General features: G+C 48.4%; 1 protein-coding gene across 3 annotated transcripts in view; it reads right to left on the reverse strand.

Moving 5' to 3' along the window:
- The window catches only part of CCDC50 (coiled-coil domain containing 50), a 53,355-nt gene that overhangs the window by 6,037 nt on the left and 26,792 nt on the right, over positions 1 to 20,526 (reverse strand). For 2 of the 3 annotated variants that reach the window (XM_037908504.2, XM_043521906.1), the window contains exons 4-10: positions 19,395 to 19,485; positions 13,072 to 13,189; positions 4,408 to 4,523; positions 3,652 to 3,696; positions 2,701 to 2,805; positions 2,025 to 2,104; positions 557 to 666 (exon numbers count right to left, since the gene is read on the reverse strand). In XM_037908504.2, the coding sequence (XP_037764432.1) occupies positions 557 to 666; positions 2,025 to 2,104; positions 2,701 to 2,805; positions 3,652 to 3,696; positions 4,408 to 4,523; positions 13,072 to 13,189; positions 19,395 to 19,485 (665 nt within the window). Of the gene's footprint in view, positions 1 to 556; positions 667 to 2,024; positions 2,105 to 2,700; positions 2,806 to 3,651; positions 3,697 to 4,407; positions 4,524 to 7,269; positions 8,194 to 13,071; positions 13,190 to 19,394; positions 19,486 to 20,526 lie in introns of all 3 variants that reach the window. The other variant, XM_043521905.1, reaches the window with a different exon arrangement.

A 20,526-nucleotide genomic window follows, 5' to 3' on the forward strand; every position in this document is an offset into this window, starting at 1 on the left:
CTGGAGAACTGAGGGACCCCAGTCCCCAGCAATATCAGAAAGCATCGTGCTTAGATGCTCTAGTAACAAGGGCTATGGAAAAACCACAGACAGACTGATGAACACGGCAAGTCTAGCGCGGTACAGAAAAGCCTCAGCCTTGTCATCCACCAGTCAGACAACTCTTGGAAGGTTTCCTGGTGTGTAGGATTGTTCTATGTAGCAGGATGAGTCAGCTGAAGCCCAAATTGCTTTACTGCCTTCACACCATTCAGTCTCATCCTGTGCCTTGAGTTAGTCACGCGTGAAAATGAAGTTGCCAGACCATTCTGTTCTTGTTCTTTCTTGCGTGTTCTCAAGAGGCAGAATTTAGCTCTTAGATGTAAGCTCTTTGCGGCAGGGACTTGAGAACAGATGGCTTATTGAGCAGGATCATGTGTCTGCAAGGTGTAATGTGATATTCTCTATCTATTCACACCCAGCAGCCACCAGAGAGTAATACTTTTCAGGCTGATTCTTTGAACTGTGTCACCGAAGTAAACAAAGTGCTGAAGCAGTAATGGTCCTCTCTTCTTACCTTTCGGAGAAGACTCCGGTTTAGAAAACTGACGCACGGAGCTAGGCTGGCTCGTAAAACCACGACTGTGATCAAAGTCAGCCAGTTCTGTGACTGGAGGTGGTGGCGGCCTGCCAAGAACAGAAAGGAGACAGTCAGGGAAAAAATTACAGCAACGATGAAGCACCCAAAATAATACCCTGGAGCACAATCCTGCAATTTTGCAGCAAAGGCGTCTGTGTTGTTTGCTCTCCTGGCTGAACTTTTGCCTTTTATTCACAGATTTCATTCACAGATTCCAAGGCCAGAAAAGACCATTGTGACCATCCAGTCTGACCCCCTGCATAGCCCAGGCCAGAGACCTGCCCCACAATAAGTCCCAGAGCAGAGCTTTTAGAAAAGCATCCAGTCCCGATTCTAAAATGGCCAGCGATGGAGAATCCACCACAACCCTTGGTAAGTTGTTTCCAATGGTTAATTACTACCATTGTTAATTTAGGCATTATTTCCAGCCTTTAAGGCTTTTAAATAGTCGCCTTTTTATAGATGTGGTCAGAATTTATTGAATGAAAAATTGTGCCATCTAAAAATAGGCCTTTTCTCACAAACATTCCTCAAGGTTCTCCACATATGTCGCTTTTATGTAACTGAAAATTTTCATTGGATAATGGTTTCAATGTGTTTTCAGTAAACAAAATATTTCAATTGGGAAATTCGATAAAAACATACCAGGATAAATTCTGCAGTGAAAATAGGTACATTTTGAACCTTGCAAAGGGAGAACAGTTCTGAAAGTCGAATATTTTTATTGATTCCTCCCCCCACCCCGACCAGCCTTACCTTTTATTCATTTTAAAAAAGTCTTTATTAGTCTCGTCCCAGTAACAGGGCTTAAACCCACCACGTTCAACCCCAGCGTTTGACCTTGTCTTGCGGGCACTGTATCAGTGCGTGGGAAGTGTGTAATATGGGCCTCCACCACTGAAGTGCAATGTGGTGAATCAGTAAGATTCACCCAGTTGCAATGGATTGCCTGTACTCAGGCAGCTGTCTGACTTGAGCGTGTCTATGACTCGGGGGGGCGGGGGGGGGGCAGTGCACATATCTCCATTTATTAACGCTGCACAGAGACAACCGTGGCGTCCACTTGATTTCAGGCATTCAAAAGCAGCCACTCCAACTCCTGGACATACTTAACCCACTCAGAGCCGACTGTCCACTTATCAAGTGTTGCTGCCCAAACTCAGCTGTCTTTGCCACTATAAGATGGGGACCCTACAGTGGCTAAATGCCACGGACCTATATAAGCAAACACCAAACCTCAAGGAGCACCTCACAGGACCCTGCACCTTCCATCCCTGTTCAGTGTTCAAGCCCCTGCACTTCCCTGCCTCCATGTCATCTTCCAGCATCTGCTCCCCGAGATTCAACCATTTGATGGTTTCCTTGGCAGATTTGCCCAGTTTTACAGACTGGGAGTGCAGCTCACCGCGCAGGTTTGTCACTCTTGGGTCTCTGAGGTTCAAGCCTCTCTCTTGACCTTGGACGCATGAATTCACTTGTGTCACGCTGAGGGGGAGAAGAGAAGAGGGCAGGTCACTGGGGAGCCATATACTTTCCTTACAAAACATGGGCCAGATTGTCCAAAATAGCCCCCTACGACTGCATGAAAGAAGCCGTGACCACACCCGTTCGGCAGGGAGCAAACCTGGGAACTCCAAAACTAAAAGCACCAGCTTCGTGAGCCAAGCTCCTTTTGCTGTAAATATGAGGCAGGTTATTATGCTGTTGGGGCCTGTTACTAGCAGGGGACACAACTATATCCATTAAGCCAGAGGAAATCTGCAGGGTTTCAGACACAATCTGCAGAATTTCTTCAGGGGCTTGGGGCCAAGATGAGATGCTGAGAACTCACAACGTGAGAGGGCTTAAACAGGTGCAGCAGGTCATGGTGCTCAGCACCTTTCAGGATCAAGCCCTTTAACATTTTCCATCCTAGCTACTCTCCTGTTTTAACCCTCCAAGTGCTGGCATCTACAGCCCCTCTTGCAATCTGGACTGACACCACTTCTAGATACCCCACTTCACCTGTGCATCAGCTACCCCATCTGGAAAATGGGACCACCACCACTCGCTTTGTAGGGGTGTTCTGAGGCCAGGCGTACCTTCCAGTCTTGGTCCTGCCTTTTCTTTTCAAGAGAGGACTTCTCTCGTTCCTTCGTTTTCTTGTAAGCCTTCTTCTCCTCCGCCATCAACAGGCGAGCTATCTCCTACCAGGAAAAAATACAAGACCCACGCAGAGAGAGCTCTGGCTTTATTTTGATTTCAAGCCAATTGAATTTTCAATGCTTTCCCACTGTGCTTTACAATTACCACTGTTATCAGAGGAGCTAGGGATGGTGCTTTTTGCCCACTTGCCATCCCAGGCACTTTGATCCCCCGTCCGGCTGGCTGCAGAATGAGACAGCAGCAAAGCCCCTGGGTTTGGAATTCACGGCACATCTTATTAGCTGACCTCACCGTGGCCACATTCTTCAAATGGCCAGACTGAGCGGGAAGTTGGATGAAACGGCCAAACCTGCCCTTCGATTCCATTGGCTTTATGGGCACACCATGATGTAAAACGTCAGCAAAGTTAACAACCAATGAAGGGTGAAACCCCGACCCCAATGACCTCCATGGCAAAGGTTCCATTGACTTTGAAGGGGCCAGGACTTCCCAGAGAAGAGGCCACACTGCAGGGATGGGGCAGATGAGACACTGCGTGTATCGCCCATCACTGTTTGTTTCTGACTTGGTGGCAGGCCAGTCTGGATCGGGACACCCCCTTTCTGCCCTTTGTTTCTTTCTCCCCACCCCATGAGGGTGGGGTTTCTCGGACAGTCCCCCTCTGGGCTACTAGAGTCACTCTTACGTGGCCACCATCAGGAGCTGGCAATGGAAGAAAAGGACTGCCCTGAAGTCGCAAGAGAGTGAAAAGAGGTGACAAGCAGGCGGAGCCCTGCAAGGATGGAAGGACGGGGGGAAGTGCCAGAGGCAGGCCGACATTTCTCATGAACCACGATTCTCAGCAGTTTGGTTCAAATGATTAAACTCTTAGAGGGACAGGGGCTCACCTCATCCTGGGCTACTTGTGCTGCCCGCTTATCAACCTGGTTGGCCTAGAGAACGGAAAGCAGTACATTTGAGACATCTTGAGTCAATCAAACAATAGCAAAACCATGCTGCTCGGGGCCTGCCTAGACGCACACTGCTCTCTGCTCCCCAAGCACATCAACCCTCTCCGCGTTTGTCTCACGAGCCAGGTTAAAGTGACCAGCTTTGTTTTTAAAACCCTCCAGACTACCCCACCCCCGGCCCTCCCCCAGCCACAACTCATCCTGCTCCCCTCCCCGTCCAATCCAGTCTCCTGCATAGCTTTTCCCAGCATCAGCGAGACAGACTCCTCCACTGCACCTCCCATCTTCCCATGCTGCCCTTCTTGCATCTGTCTCCTTCCTCGGCCCTGTTGCTGATCACACCTCAGCTCTCCGCCCGTCTGCGCTGCCTAAGGTGTGTCTGCCTCTGTCCTTACCAGACTCTGCCCAGCGCTTTGGGAAAGACTGAGTGTGCGTGAAAGAGACGATAAAAATCAAGCTGCATTTACTGAAAACTGCGCGAGGTCACCGTTACAATGCATGGAATAGGACCCAAAGCATTTAGGGACGGGTTTTTAAAGGTATTTGAACACCTAACTCCCATTGCGCCTAAATACCTTTAAAAATCTGGCCCCTTACATGACAGCTGCACATTAGCTCTCGGCCAGTGTCAGCTGCTGTTAAGGGGTTAATTCCCCAGTCACTCGTTAGTTAATTGTTGCCATCTCTGCTCACCAGAAGCTCTTCCTCTTGCAGTTTCCTAGCGATCTCTGCATCATGCAGCTCCAGGTCCCTACGGGCCACTCGGGGTTTGGTGTAAACAGCTTCTTTCATCCCCCTCGACTTCAATCCTGCAAAACCAGGAGAGAAATCAAATCCCTCAGCTCCCACGCAGCTTGGAATGGGACCACCCCCACACCCTCATCCACCCAACTGCAATCGGCTACTTTCCCAGAAGCCCAAACGGACTCTGCTCAGAAGGTCCAGAGACCCACTACTGGAGACAGCGATGTAGGCAAAGCCTCTCTGAAATGCTGGGCTCTGCAAAACCAGCCTGGGACAGGCTCGCGTGAGATTTCTGGTCATTACTGCCCCCGACTGGTTCACAAATTCAGCAAGGACAGCCCTTCTTTGGGAGAGAAAATAATTAAACAAATACTTTTCTGAAGCTCATACAAGGTTCAGTTCTTGTTCTGGGCAGAAAGTGGGGTCAAACCACCCCTATTTTAGACAGTTTCCACAAGGATACATTTTTAGAGCCAGTCCAGACTCCCTTTGGACCAGGAGTTGGAGAGAGAGAGTCGGAGGAAGCTCAGTGGCTCTCCTCATTCCTGTTGGACCAGATACAAGGATGCTGCACTTAATCAATCAATGAGAGCCCTATCTAGCTCGCATCTTCAGATGTTGGGCTACAATACTCTGATCTCAGGATCATCCAGCAAGTGCCTCTCTGAATATCAGATCATCTCTCTCTACCCTCAATTCAGCAATTACGATCTGCTCCAAAATTAATAATCTTTACCTACCGCCGTAGCGCAGACTCTTTCTACAAGGAGGGAAGGGGTTTTTCTTTCCATGTAGGTAAATCCACCTCTCCAAGTGGCAGTACTTAGGTCAATGGGAGGATTCTTCCATTAACCCAGCCACATCTACACCAGGGGTTAGGTCGGCGTAGTTACAGCACTCAAGGGTGTGAATTGTACATACCCCTGAGCAATGTTGCTCGGCCAGTCTAAATTTTAAGGGTAGACCAGGGCTTAGCTAGTCTTTTTTCCTCAGAATACAAAGAGAAACGTTTATTTCATAGCTTCCAAGGCCCAGAAGGGACCACTGTGATCATCTAGTCTGACCTCCTCGGTAACACAGGTCAGAGACATCATTCGTAGAGCAGAGCTTTTAGAAAAAACACCCAATCTTGATTTTAAAATGATCAGTGACGGAGAATCCACCACGACCCTTGCTAAGTAGTTCAACTGTTAATTACTCTGACTGTTAAAAATTTACACCTTATTTTCAGTCTGAATTTGTCTAGCTTTAACTTCTAGCCATTGGATGATGTTATCCTTTTCTCTGCTGGACTGAAGAGCCCATTATCAAATATTTGTTCCGCATGTAGGTACTTACAGACTGTTACCAAGTTGCCCCTTAACCTTCTCTTTGTTAAGCTAAATAAATTGTTTGTTAAGCTAAACAGACCGAATATAGAAATACAGTGGTAATTTCTATACTACTCCTGCCCACATGAAGGAGGAACCTCTGGCACAAAGCACCAGCTAGAATTAAGACCCACAGGAAGAGGAGATGAGCGGCTACTTGTATATCTTGGCTATTTCCATCATTGTACAGTCGCTATATATCCAGTGGGATGCTATGCCATGGTCTCCCAGAGGAATGACTGTGACCCTTATTGATACACACACCTTATCAATAACTTGCATTTCCAAAAAACAAACTTCTAAAAGCTTTTAAGAGCACAAGACTCAACACCCTGCAAGGTGGATACGTAGGATCATCTCCACCTTACGGAGAGGGCAGCTGCAGTGCAGATCAGTTAGGTGACTAGTGCAAGCTCCTACTAAATCTGGGGCAGAGCTGAAGCTAGACCCCAAGTCTCCAAACTCCTGGCTTTTTTTCTTTAGCAACGAGACCATTGTCGCTTCGCTGATAGCGGAGGTGTTAGAGTAGGTGTTTAAATTCTAATGGCATATTTGGATTTTTAAAGTGCACTTAATCCATGTGCTCTACAAGCATGTACAGCAACACACCACGCAATGAACCAGGAAACACTTCTCTATAAAACAAACAAAACAAAACAGAAATTCTCTCTCTCTGGCAAAAAGCTAAGATCTTGTACAGCTGCTCCAAACTCCGTGGCTCCCACTAAGGCATCTAAACACACAGCTGGACTTTCAAAAACAAGAGCTCCTAAGGGAGGTGGCCAGGAGCCACTGAGGACAGTGGCAACAGCTAAGTGCTGAGTGCTTTTGAAAAGCTGTCCCCAAAGAGAGCATACCCCTCACTTGGGGGGCCAGATTCTGCCCTCGTTTACAATCCCAGTAAACAGAATAGGGTGGCAAGAGCGTGGCTGAGAGCAGAATCTGGCTCATTCAGGCCCTGGCCTTCACTGTTTTTGTTTGGATGCCAGGAGACAGCAGAGACGGTAATTATCGTTATTAGTAAAAGGCTGTTTCCATCAGACAGCGGGAGTAGAGTTCATAGCAATTCCTTTTCACCCGCCCACTAGCATACACCAGAAAGAGTCTGAATACGAATAATTAGGGTCTTATTAAGGAAGGGGGCTGTCCTGGTACAGAGAACAAGAGCCAAGACCATTTTCGGTCTCTCTAGGTACTTGGGCAGCTCCGATCACCGTCGTGTCCAAAGAGTCGACACAGAACTATCTTTATCACACTGGAGCAGGGGAGACCCGGGAACTTTCCAATGGCACTTCTAACTCAAGCCTAGGAAACAAACTGGCGGTCTAGACAGATGGGGCCCAGACAGATATTCTAGACAGGGACCTTGAGAAGAACCAGGACAACCTGACAAATCAGCCTCATACCCTGCATCCTTCCCCCACCCACCTTTCTGTGTTACCTGGGTCTCGATGACGGTCTCTGTCCCTTTCCCAGTTCTCAGTGTGGGGGGAGGGAGACGTTCTTGGCCCGTGTCCTGCTCTTTTATAATCGCTCTCCTGACCCCTCCTATGATCTTGCCTGTGAAATTCCTCTGCATCATGGAGCCTCACTTCACAAGACCCCCTAGGGGACAGGCGGTCTTGGCGGTGGGACCTGTGGTTTTCCGGGTATGATAAACAGCTGCTGCTGTGGTCCTGAGCTGCTTCCAGATCAAGACTGGGAGGTCGTCTCGCTCTCTCCTTGCTCTGCGGCTTTCTGTCTCTCTGCTGCTGGCTTTTGCTGTGGCCCCAGGCTGCCCGGTCAGTCTCCAGGTCCAGTTTAAGAGCAGGTGGCCTCCGAGGCCTTTCCTGGCTCAATGGCCTTCTTTCTTTTTGCTCCCAGCTGGCACGTCCCACCTCTGTGCCCAGATCAAGGCTGGGAGGTCTCAGAGGCCTCTCCTGGCTAGTTGGTTTCCTTTCCCGCCGCTCCCAGCTGCTGCTGTGGTCCCAGGCATTGTATTCAACTGGTCTGTCCAGGTCAAGGCTGGGAGGTCTCCTGGATTTCTCACGGCCCAGTGGCTTCCTTTCCAAGCTGCTGCTGCAGTCCCAGGGCTCATAGTCAGCTGTCCTGTCCAGGTCAAGGCTGGGAGGTCTCCGAGGCCTCTCCCGGCTGGCTGGTTTCCGCCGCTCCCTGCTACGTTGCTGGCCGTCCCTGGTCTTGCTCAGCGGAGGAGAGCTCTGAGACGCCTCGGCGGCAGGGTGCTCGCATTCAGTGGCGTTATCAGAGAGAGCCAGGGAGGCTCTTTGGGGTTCTCTCCGCTGACGCGCGTGCCTGTCACCACTCCGGGCTCGGCGGGGCCGCGAGTACTCAGAAACCTGCTCCCTGGAGCTACCCTTCAGGTGGTCTGAGCGACGAGGGATGGGACAAACAACGAAGCAGGTTAGTGACACACAAGTTAATGCCAACGAATGGGGCGAGCTCACGCAGCATGCGATGGCACAAGCGTGACACAGGACTAGCGGAAAAGGCAGCTCCACATGGAAACAGGTAAGATGGGCAGCACGAACATGCAGGGGCAGAACGGGAGGCTGAGGTACAGGGGGGCAGCTGAGAGTTACACAACACAATGGGGACCTAATTAAGCAGCTGAACTAGGAGGAGCAAGTGGTGGACGAGGGACCGACGTGTGGCAGGTTTGGTTTGCTAAGCACCCAGCCATCTGGATCCTCATCTAAAGCCTGAGCGCCTGAAAAAACAAGGCTGGATAACTCGAGAGATGGAGGGACCTCTCGCTGCCGGCTGGGCTGACACAGAGCACGGGACCAGCCCATTGCACAGGGTTGCCTTACTTCCGATTGCTCCTGGACCCAACCAGAACCAGGTTCGCAAAGGGCAGCTCAGTGGAGAGGGGTGGAAGGGTGGGGGAGAGGAGAGATGTACTCAGGCCTCCAGAAATGTTTCGGTCTCCGTTCTGAAGAGAAAAGGAGTACTTGTGGCACCTTAGAGACTAACCAATTTATAGTCTCTAAGGTGCCACAAGTACTCCTTTTCTTTTTGCAAATACAGACTAACACGGCTGTTACTCTGAAACCTGTTCTGAAGGGGGGTGGGGGTGGGGGAGAGAAGACCACCGCCATGTGTTTTCATGGGGGGAGGAATAAAGCTCCATGCTGTGAAATTAAGGCAGCTTGGAGACAGGCCAATTCTACCTTTTTATAAGCTCTCCCATTACCATGGTATCTGAGCACCTTGCTCGAAAAGTAACCCGAGACTAACAACCTTCCCTTCTGTGAATCAGAAAGCAGGAGGGCTGAGGGCCCTAGTTCCCACATTAGAGAACTCAAGTCTAGACTCTAAGCATCACTGTGGAAATTTAAGGGCTGGATAGTACTTGACAAAACTTACACACTAAGTTCAGAAAATGGTTCCTGACCTAAGCAATGTAGTTTAAAAAAAAAAAAAAAAAATTTCCCTTGGTTGTTTCGCAGATTTGCTTCATCTGAGCTTTCCACGAAGTGGGTGGAAATCCTCTTTGGTTTTGCTTTCACAGTGACAACTAGATACAAATGTTTAACTGTGGGGGAGTTGGAAATGTGCCACCCCCCAATCTTCTGGCCCCGTGACTTTTCTTAGAAATTAAGTCGAAGTGCTACATACAGCAGTACAGTGAAGAACTCAGAGTACAGCCAGGAGAAAGAATTCACACTAAGCAGAGAGAACTGTAAGCAGGATTGCAGCACAATGAAACAGCGAGGGACTTTCCTTCTCCATTGTGGACACAGTTTCATAATAGCTAAGAGAGACAAGGTGGGTGAGGGAATCTCCTTTGTTGGGCCAACTTCTGTTGGTGAGAGACACAAGCTTTCAAGCTACGCAGAGCTCTTCTTCAGGTATGGGAAGTGTACTCAGAGGGTATATGTCTACACTGCAATCAAACACCTGTGGCTGACCCGGGTCAGCTGACTTGAGCTTCCAGGGGTTGGGCCAGGGGGCTGTAAAATGGCTGTGTGGATGTTCGAGCTTGGCTCTGGGACCCCAAGCCTGGGCTCCGGCCACATCCGCTGAATATCTACAAAGCAATTTTTAGCCCCACAGCCCAAACCATACCTGGGCCAGCCACAGCCATGCCCTGTGTCTTTTATTCCAGGGTAAACGTAACCAGTGTCTCACAGGTAAATAGAAAGCCCAGGCTTGCCAGGGCTGATTAAGCCTGCTGTGAAAAGCGACAGCTGCATGTTTGTTAACATCACTTTTCACAACAGACTTACTAACGAGCAATAAACAAACTACAATGATTTGGACGTGTCTATGTGCATATTTATTTGGTTTTCCTAAAGCTAATTAAGTATTTCAGGAAAAAGTGAGAAAGCGGACACCAGCAACAAGTTTTTTTCCTGAGAACGCCTGCTCTAAGCCGACGGGAGAGAGCTCTGCTGGGTTAATAACGCCACCTCCACGACAGGTAGTACCTATGTCGGCAGGAGAAGCTCTGCGATTGACACAGCGCTGCCCACTCCGGTGCTTAGGTCGGTATAACAGAGGTCGCTCAGGGGTGTGGATTATTCACACCTCTGAGTGTCGTAAATTGTACCAAAGTAATTTGTAGTGTAGACATAGCCTGAGTACCTTTCCCAGACCTGAAGCAGAGCTCTGTGTAAGGTCAAAAGCTTGTCTCTCTCATCGACAGCACTTGGTCCAATAAAAAAAAAAACACCACTTCACCCACCTTGTCTCTCTAATATCCTGCAGCCAACATGGCTACAACATTGCATATAATAGCAATGCTCATTTTAAGGATGTTCTGTTGCACATTGTTTGTGTTCTGTTTTAAGGAAAGCACAGTTAAACTGTTACTATCCTTTGAAACAAGGAGCCAGACTTGGGGATCAAAACAACCGGGTCCCTTTAGATCATACTGTTTAGAAAAATCTCTTCAAAGCTATAAGAAATGCAGCCTACTGCAAACCAATCTTGAAAGCAAATCTGCATGACTTTTATGCAAGATAGATATCTATTTTAAAAACAACAAACAAAAAACCAAGAGCTGAAAGGATAAGTATGACAGTGTCTGTTAAATGGTGGGTTTTCCTGGACAATTTCAAATGGCAACTGTTATCTGCAGATGATGAATAGCGCTTTAAAAAAAAAAACAAAAAAAACTATCTGGATGATTTACTGAACAGTGATTAGAAATGAAAGGAAAGTCGGAAAGCAAGGAGTCAGTTTCTGCACAACACAAACAAGTGCCTACAACCCAGCATCACCTGTGATTCGTTTAATCTTGTCTGCACAGCTCAAGAAAAAAGCAAAAACAAGCCAAGCAACCACCTCTGACAGGGAAAAGAAAGGGAAGGACGGCATGAAATGCTGAAGCTCGGTTGGGAAAGGACTGTTTCTGTGTGGGTAACTCTACCATGCCAGACAACCTGAGCAGGAGATTTGGTGTCAGTGAATCTCAGGACAGTTAGCTTCCACCCAACCTGCAGTAACCGTGGTGCCCCGCAGCAGTTGCAACATAAGCACTCTTAGGGGTTGGTGCCACTTTATCAAACAATAAGAGACAGGGTGAATAGGACAATATTTTCCAAGGGACAGATTCTTCCAGGACAGAATCTTTCTTCTTTTGTATTTATTTTTCCTTTTAAAAATAGGGTTCTGAACTAGAATCTCAGATCCACACCCACTCTGAATATGGGGGAAGCTTGGATGCAGATCACAACACTTTCCAGCTAGGACCCACATCAAGTGAGGAAAATGCAAACCAATAACGCTGGGTCCTTATCACCTTGCGCTCAGGTACTTCACAGGTGCCAGAGCAACATGCTAGATGCTCTCGGTGCTTCTAGAGAACCCACTATGGTTAGCTATCTAGTTGCTAAATGCAAGGAGAAAAAAAGGCCACTATTACTGGCTGATTAAGGACCTTCTACCCTGCCCCTCCCATGGTTGGATCATGTTTCCAGACTAGATCATAACAGGTGGAAGAAGTCTGGTGGGAGGAAATGTCACCATGCCAGTTTGCAGCCTCTCTTAGAATATCCTGCTCTCCAGGTGCATCACGCATGGTGCTGCATATCTTCTTAGCATACAGGTTCAGAGGATCATAGATCTTTTCCATCTCTAACTTCTGCTGCAAAATCTAGCCAATCCTCCCACCCCAGCAAGATCAAGATTATTCCCCTATAGCATGTCCCCCACTGACTTCCCAAGTTGCATTCTAAAAGATTCCAGCAGGGAGTCCGTCACCACTTTCACCGGGAGAACATTCTGTGTACGGTAGATCTCATCATTCTGACGTTTCCATCTAGTTGCTGCTCCACACTTTGTGGTATGAACTTTCTGGCCATCCTAAAGCTTATTTCTGACTGAACTTTAGTTAAACATTTTACTTGGGAGGGCAGATGAAATATGTAATAATCAGACACAGATCTTAAGGTCAGAAATCAGAGGTCTGCTCTTCAACTGTGCAATTCCTGAATCAAGAAATGGCAAATCCTTTCCCAACACACATTTTTCAGGAGGAAGAACGTCAGAAAGAACCGCCACCAGCAAATAGAGCAATTTTCAGGCTGTTCAATAATTAAACACCCCGATTCTCTCCTGACCTGGAGGGAGGTTGTGTTTGATCATAAAAGCAGGTCCCCAAGGAAAAACAGCCCTGCAGATTATATTCTTTCCATGATTAACAGACCAGAGTGATAATCTTGGTGAAGCTGTTCTTTGGAGACCCTCCTGTTTTCCAGTAAGTCATACCAGTTGAATATACTGGTTCTAATGCTGGATACATACCTGATAGGAATTTTGTTTGAAAGGCCACTCCATAGACCAGTTATTCATTACACACTTAGACCACTGTGGGTATTTCAGATGACCACACAAATCAAAAATGGAAACACTGTCCTTAAAATTGTAGTGCCTCAATTACCTTAAGCCTTCTTGTTAGTACACTCCATGTTAATAAATTAGACACATATACTGTCTGCCACATATCATCTTTAACCACAAGCAGGTTTTACACACATACCATCCCCACCCTATAACCCATTTTAATGGAACATTAAAATAAAAATGGGGACAAGAGTTTTATCTAATCTCCTGATTCTAGCCTAGGGCCCAATAAGTCAATGACAAAACCCCAATAGATTTCACTGGGTCCTTAAGCAGAGCAGAAGAAATGAACTTAAACCAAAATCCCAGCTCTCCAGCAGAAGGTCAAACTGTATAGCTCAGGATCACCAGTACTACAGAGCGTGTGATCCTTGCGCTAGAGGGGAAAGGTTACCTCCGTTCTCTGGGTAGTAACTGTCCTCGTGAGCGGTGTGTCCCTGGGGTTCTGGGTAGTGCTTTTTACTCTTCTTTTCTTCCTGCAGTTCCTTCTGCTGTAGGATGCGGGCAATGTCCTAGAGGTGGAGGAGAGACAGAGTCAGGACATTTCCAGAGAGCACTGGGAATTCTCTCTCTCCTTCACTTATCGCCAAGGAGACGCTAAGTTGTACCTGTAACAGCTGTGGATGCCTCTCCTGTGATATGCTGTAAGTAACAATCCTTCGCATTTCTGAAGGCCCCCTATCTAAAGATCCCAATGAGCATCACAGACCCCGTGAATTCACCCTCGCAACATCCCAGGGATATAGTTCATTACCCTCAGTTTACACAAGGGAAGACAAAGGCACAAGGAGACCAAGCGACAGCCTGACCCACATGCTGGCTAGTACACCCCCCAGTTCTCTCTTTACCAAAGGGAATGAATTAGGGGACTACATGGCTCTGTCCTCCTGTCCTTTGGGGACAAGGGATCCTGCAGGACAGCCTCCTCCCCACCAACCCCCCAGTGCACAAATCAGCATGCAAGGGGCACCAGGGAGTGAATCGGCACTGACTGTGCTATGGTATTCTACTCTCCTCTGAAGTTGTGAATATCTGAATGGGTTAATTTTAGCTACTGCAGGCAGTAAGTATTGATTTTATTTTAAGCAAGGCCAATTGTAGGTGCGCTGGCGGAGTGGTTAAGAAGTTCAGCTGCAATCCTGGAGGCCGTGGGCTCAAGTCTCGCTCGTTCTGACACGGAACGGCTACCTACAATTACAAAATGGGCACCGGGTGCTCCATGGGGTTAGGGCAATCAAAGGCAGCCGGACCATGGCCGTGACCATGACCAAAGGCTCTGGCCATATCGCTCCCTTGTGGACAGTCAGCTCTGAAACTGATGTGCCTTAACCCATCAGTCTGATGAGCCATTGGCTCAGGGGATTTGACTGTCGTAGGTCTGAGCACTGGGCTGGGAGCCAGGAGTTCTTGAGTCCTATTCCCAGCCCTGATGCAAACTCCCTCGATAGGGTCAGACAAGTCACCTGAGTCTCACTTTTCCCGTCTGTAAAAGGTAGGCCCGCCTCCCTCACATTCAAATCAGCAGGTCTCCAGCCTTAGCTACATACAGATCTTGCAGCTGCTCCTCAAATACCCAACACAGGCAGAGCTTGAAATGGCTATAGGAGGATTAGAATTGCCATACTGGACCACATACTGCCATACTGTGGTCCATCAATTCCACTATGCTGCTTGAACAGTGGCCACTGCCTGGTGCTTCAGGGTTGATGCAAGAAACTCTGAAATAGTTACTCATGGAGTAACCAGCCCAGAGGGGAAGTTTCTCCCTAACCTGTTAGTTACTGGTTGCCTTATACCTTGAAGCAAGAGGGTTTCCACATCCAATCAAAACACATTTTCTTTTAAATCCTCATATCAAATATGTCTGGAGATCTTCTCAATAACTATCTGAATGAATGATCCTTTTTTGAATCCTACACTAAGCTCTTAGTTCAGTATCTTCTTGTGGCAGTGAGTTCCACAGGTAAATTATGAGTCGTGTAATCAACTATTTCTTTTATTGGGTTTAAATTTGTTGAATTTCCATTTCACTGAACCCCCCTTATTTTGTGTTATAAGAATGGCTCATTAGGAGCACCCAATTCACTTTCTCTATCTACTTTGGGTTGTATATACTTCCACCCAACGATATAGTATCTGAGCGCCTTCCACCAAACAAAAATATCAAGAAAGCAATACCAAAATCCCTGTCTGACCCTTCTCCCTTTTCAGGATCAAAGCTCTGCTTTCGTAGCTAGCTGGATTTTTTCTTTCTTTTCTTTCTTGGGGCGGGGGAGGGGGGGGAGAGGAGGGGGAAGGGAAAGGGTTGGGAATAGTAGGATGAGAATTCCCATCCCTATAGCCTTCATCATTTTATAGCCATTTGTCATGCCCCCATCACTTTGGTTATGACCATGGCACCTCCCTCACTGGAGGTTTTTAAGAGCAGGTTAGACAAACTCCTGTCAGGGATGGTCAAGATAATATTTAGTTCTGCCTCAGTGCAGGGGACTGGACTAGATAAGCTACTGAGGTCCCTTCCAGTCCTACGTTTCTACAATTGTATGCGGAAGGTGTGAGGTGCCCGTTCTGATGTTTGAAGGTGATCACATGCATAGTCCAGCCCTGAAAGCCAGAATATCCAAAGCAAGGAAGGTGAGACTGAATTTTAAAGCTCCAGGCTTTCAGGATCCACAGCTAGGCTATTAAAAATAAAACCCTTTTGCATGCCCACCCACGCGGCACTGCAAAGCACCTTCCTCTTTACCTCACTGTTTTTCCTCCCACTAGCATAGTTCTGGGTTGCGTCACTGCCAAATGTGAGTTGTTTATTAGCGCCGGGGTTTCCAAAGTCAGGTATGAACTTGCTTCAAACTGGGTGCTAATTACAGGGACTGTGGTACGTCAAGCACAGAAATGCATCAATGTAACGGCCAAGGGCTGGAGGGAAAGAAACTCGAGAGGGCTCTTTATAAGAAAGGAACAGTGCCTGGTGGAGAGGTGTTGCAGGCAGCGCGGTCACTGCTTGTCCACTGAGGTGCATTAAGACCACAGAGTGTGCCACTTTCCTAATTGGTTTTCCTTCGTGATTATTGGGAGGGCGAGACTCTAGTGCCTGCAAAGCAGCCGGCTGCTTGGGGGCCTCTTCTTTGGGGGACCCCATGTTCTGCAACTCCCAGGGCAGCCTGATTTGCAGCAGAGGGATCAAGGCTGGAAGAAGAGGAGGAGGAGGAGGAGAAACTCAACACTAGATTCTGGCAGCAGAACTGGTGGGAGAAGACGCTGTCTTGGGGCACTGTAAAGTGAAGACCAGAACGTGGTGCACCAAGGCTGATAGAAAAGCAGAGGGAATGAACTCAGCTGTCGCCAGCTAAACCATGCCTAGAGAGAGAGAAAGCTAAAGAAAAAGAACATGAGGAATATGTCATGAGGTCCCCCTGGAATCCAGAAGGGCTGAGAGTGAACGTGGCCAGGCAGGCAGGCCTTATGGTGGGATCCAACACCCCCCCATTTTGGAACCGCAGAGAGAAGTCCCAACATCCCTGGGACGTGGGCCAAGTCTGCAGACAGCGAGCGGCCATTTTGGCCCTCTATCCCCAGGGTCTGAGGCCATGTTTCATGTGATTTGAAGACAGCTTCAGGTGAGTCTGCCTTGAACGCAGCCGCCCAATGGCACCCGGGACACACAATGGTTCAGAGCCAGCACAGACATGGAAGGATTCCTCAGGAGCGAAGTACCAAAGTCCTACTCTCTCTCCATTCCACGTCAGTGGGCAAAGACACTGATACAGCACCGTAGACCACAGTCTTCCCGGCCTCTTCTCTAAATACCCTGTCCTCGTTAGGAGACACCCCCCGCACCTGGAGTGAACCCAATGGGAGAGCTGAGGAGAGAATGCCAGCTGTCTGCACAATGTGTTAGTCTACACCAGAGGGATGGAAATTTCAGTCCACACCAGCTTGTCGTGCACCAACTGGCCTGTGGACCCTGCCGGTGTGCAATAAAAGTTCCCTCGTGCAAGTGAGCATAGGCACTACATTAGCACTATGCTAGTCTAAACTCCCTAGGTTTTTTCCATGCCCTAGACTGGAACTATGAAGCAGCTGGAGGATTTTAGAAATGCCAGTCAGGGAGAGGACACAGCAAGTCAGAGGACCTGGCTGCTACTGACTCACTGAGATACCAGGGAAAATCCCTTCTCCTCTCTGTCCCCATTTTGCAGATGAAGAAACTGAGGACAACACCTTCTTCTCAAAGGTGCTGTGAGGATTTTGAAGTGCTAGCAGGAAAGGCGCTACAAAAATGCAAAGTATTGTGGTGATAAATACTGTTACTGAAAACACGCCAGATACACTTCTATTTCTGCTGTGGCATTGAAGGACTTACTGCTGGGATTTAAATTCAGATATGGGATTTCCATTATTTCAGGGTTTAAATCAGCCGTTTACGGTAATCTGCATTGTAGGGCAGGTGGGGGCACCAAGTGGCATTTACAAAAACATCCTTTTGCCTGACTGAGTTAATGACAACCCCATCTCTACTGAGTACAGTAAGTCTATAAATAGATCAACTTAACTTAAGCATATTACCTATCGGACTGGGACAGTTCTGGACTTGTAAATCCACATCAGCTGGTTCTTAGAAAGTGGATCGTTGACCAGGTAGGCCAAGCGCTTCATTGCAAAACCCTGTGTGACAGACAGCGGCAATGCCCTTAGCACAGAGCCACTGCAATCTGCAGTCATAGGATGCCATCAGCGTGACAGGAGTTACCAGATACACTCAGTAAACAACACACTCTCGTGTACGGTACGAGCATAAATAGTCTGGCACGGCTCCAGGGACTTTATTCACAAAGTCACGGTACAGGCTACAACGGAACTCCTAACGAAGGCCCCATCCTGCAAGCTGATCTCCAGGAATAGACCCCTTTTACTTAGGGACATAGGACACAGGATTTTAAGGGATCTCCTGGGCCACTGAGTCCAGTCCCCTGCTAACACGGGCAGTGCCACCATATCATCCCGATCCAAAATGTCACTGGGGCTCTACCTACGGAGGCCAGCTTTCAGGATCGGGGCCCAAATCTGCACAGGTGAAAGAATTCCACTACGTGGTCCGTGTCTGTTCTTCCTTTGCACAAGGGGTTATGCAGTCCAATCACAGAGGGCCCAACTCTGACTCCTGCTGAGAAGCACCTTTCTCCATAAGCAGCCCCAGTGACCCCGAAGGGATTCTGGTGGAGCCAGAATCCAGAGTGTGGCATTCTGAACTCCGCCCAATCCATACTACAGGGCTGAGTACCAAAAAGACACCAACATAAATACATGCAAGCGCGCTGCGTATCCAGATCATCTAAATAGGGCTCGGGTCTCTCTCCATCCCTTTACCCAGAAAAAAGGCAAGAAACCCAGGCTCAAGGATAGGAGTGATCTACAGCCATACGTACAGGCTAATCCAGTGTTTAGTTAATTTCACCTACGTTCAGATACCTCCCATGTGCCAGGGAGAGGGGTGGAGGGAAAACGACTGACTAGAAGAAGACTACAATAATACCACTACCACGTAGCTCTTATCGAGCTCTTTTCATCCATAAGACTTCTATTTGCTGGACCAAGGAGGCCAGTGCTATTATTCCACTTACGATCATTTCATCAGATTGTTAATTGCTGCCCTGACTATGGCCCAGGATGCACCTGCTGCGTTTACCTCAGTTCTATTTGTGCAGCAGCTAGGAAGGATGTGGTCTCAGAGAGAGCAGAATACACTGCTCTGGGAAAGCCAAGGGAGAGCTGTGCAATGCCCCACCCGTTGTCCAGCTAGGCAAGTTTACTGCACACACCCTTAGGTTTGTTAATATCACTTGCTTATTTCCTGAGGGCACCTTCACACCCTCTTAGCTTTTAAGTGCTTGTCTGGTCAACTGTCGATGACCTGTTTAGTGTCATGAGGGGGGATGACGCTTTGGAGTCCAAGAAAGCTACAAAATCATATTCCCAGCAAGCTGACTGTCTAATGAAGGGAGAAATTCTGATCTTTGAAGTTCTCCTAGAAACCATACAGTGGTCAATGCCCTCTGCTGTGTAACAACTCCCCAAAGAGCAAGCGCCGCTTGCTATCATGCCCTCTCTTTAGAGTCTGAATTCCTATTTCTATTTCCCCGAGTTAGGAGAGAGACAGCACATCTGTTACTCTGCAGAGGAGAAGTTGGGCCTCAGAGAATCCTTTTCCTAAATAAGGGTGCTGCTCCCTGGTTGGTGATGCAGCTTTTCCCTCGCTCTGTGGCTTCCTCGGATATATAGCCTGGAAGTTGGGCTCAGCAAAACGATTTCAGTCCAAACCCTTTGGAGAACATGGACACTTATGGCCAGACTGTGTTTTCTCATCCATTGGCTGCCCTGGAAGCAGTGCGTTGTCACACCACCCCAGGAGGCTCTCCTTATGGCATTGTGTGTCAGGCAGGCACAGCACCGCCTAGAGTGCAAGGGGATTGACACAGCTCTCGCACACCTTCAGCACAAGGACTGATTATGCCCCATTCTTGCAAAGGGGCATAAGGGGCTGCATGAATTCCCCTTGCATGGCATCTCCCATCTTGCACATCCACACGAAGCTGGGCATAATCCAACCCCCACCGGGCAAACACAATCTTCAGGGTTGGTTTGGCCAATGGCTGGAATATGCCTGCACTGCTTTAATAAAAATAGCCCTGCTTTCCCCGCATCTTGAAGGGTTACCTCGTCTTTCTCCTCTTGTCTGCGCCGTTGCTCTGCTTCAATCACCAATTTCACCTGAATTTCCTGAGCTATCTCGCAGTCCTGCCGTTCTCTGGAAGGCAGAAGGAGGAAGAGGTTACACGCGCCAAACAACATGGACATCAGCCAGACTGCAGAGACAGAGCACAACGGACTCCAGGACCAGCATTATTTATTCTTTGTATTACTGTAGCGACTGGGGCTCCTATCGTGCAAGGTGCTGTACAAACACAGAACAAAGATACAGGAAGTCGGCTCTTTGCGGCAGGGACTAAGTGGATGACAAAAGACAAGAGATGGAGACAGACAGACAGATGGGGGAGTACCAGGAAACAAGGGACAGTATTGGTCAGCATGAGAGGCAGTGGTCCCAGCACACCAATGGTCCAACCTCTCAAGTTTTTTTGCAGACATCATGGTGAAGGAGAGTTTTGAGGGAGGAGGAGGAGGAAGTTGCTTTGTGGATGTTTGGGGGGGGCTCCTCCCAAGCAGGAGGGGCAGCACAGAAGAAAGCATGAAGGCGTTTGAAAGTTTAACAGCTGGGCAGTAGAGTTGGGCAGCACAGGGCGATCAGAGGAGAGCATCAACAGCTTGACAGCGAAAGAGAGAGGATAGGCAGGGCAGGGATAGGCTGTGGAGGGGTGACAGGGTGAAAGTTGCAGGGTAGGAAGCATTCTGAATGGATGCGAGCGGGACTAGACTCCATTTGTCCAGGCCAGAGAGAAGGACGTTGCAGTAGCAGAGGTGCGAGATGACGAGAGCCTGGACAAGAGTTTTAGCTGAACGGATGGCTAGAAAAGGTCACATCTTAGAGACGTTTTTGCCGATTCTTTCTCTGTGATTTGAATAGAGCGTGGACGCGAGGACATTGTGGTTCTGGGCTTAGTGACAAGTGGGGTGGTGGTGCTGGCCACAGTGACTGAGAAAGGAGGCAGCAGAAAGGGTTTGGCAGAGGGGCACTGAGATTGGGGCTGTGTTTTAACCACATTCAACTTGAGCTGGCAGCTAGACATCCCCCAAAAGAAGTCAGAGAGACAGGCTGAGATTTCAGTTTGGACTGAAGGAGAGAAGTCTGCAGTAGACAGGTAGATCTGCAGGTTATCAGCCCAGAGAT

The sequence above is a fragment of the Chelonia mydas genome, chromosome 9 (genome assembly GCF_015237465.2).
Source record: "Chelonia mydas isolate rCheMyd1 chromosome 9, rCheMyd1.pri.v2, whole genome shotgun sequence".
NCBI lineage: Eukaryota > Metazoa > Chordata > Testudines > Cheloniidae > Chelonia > Chelonia mydas.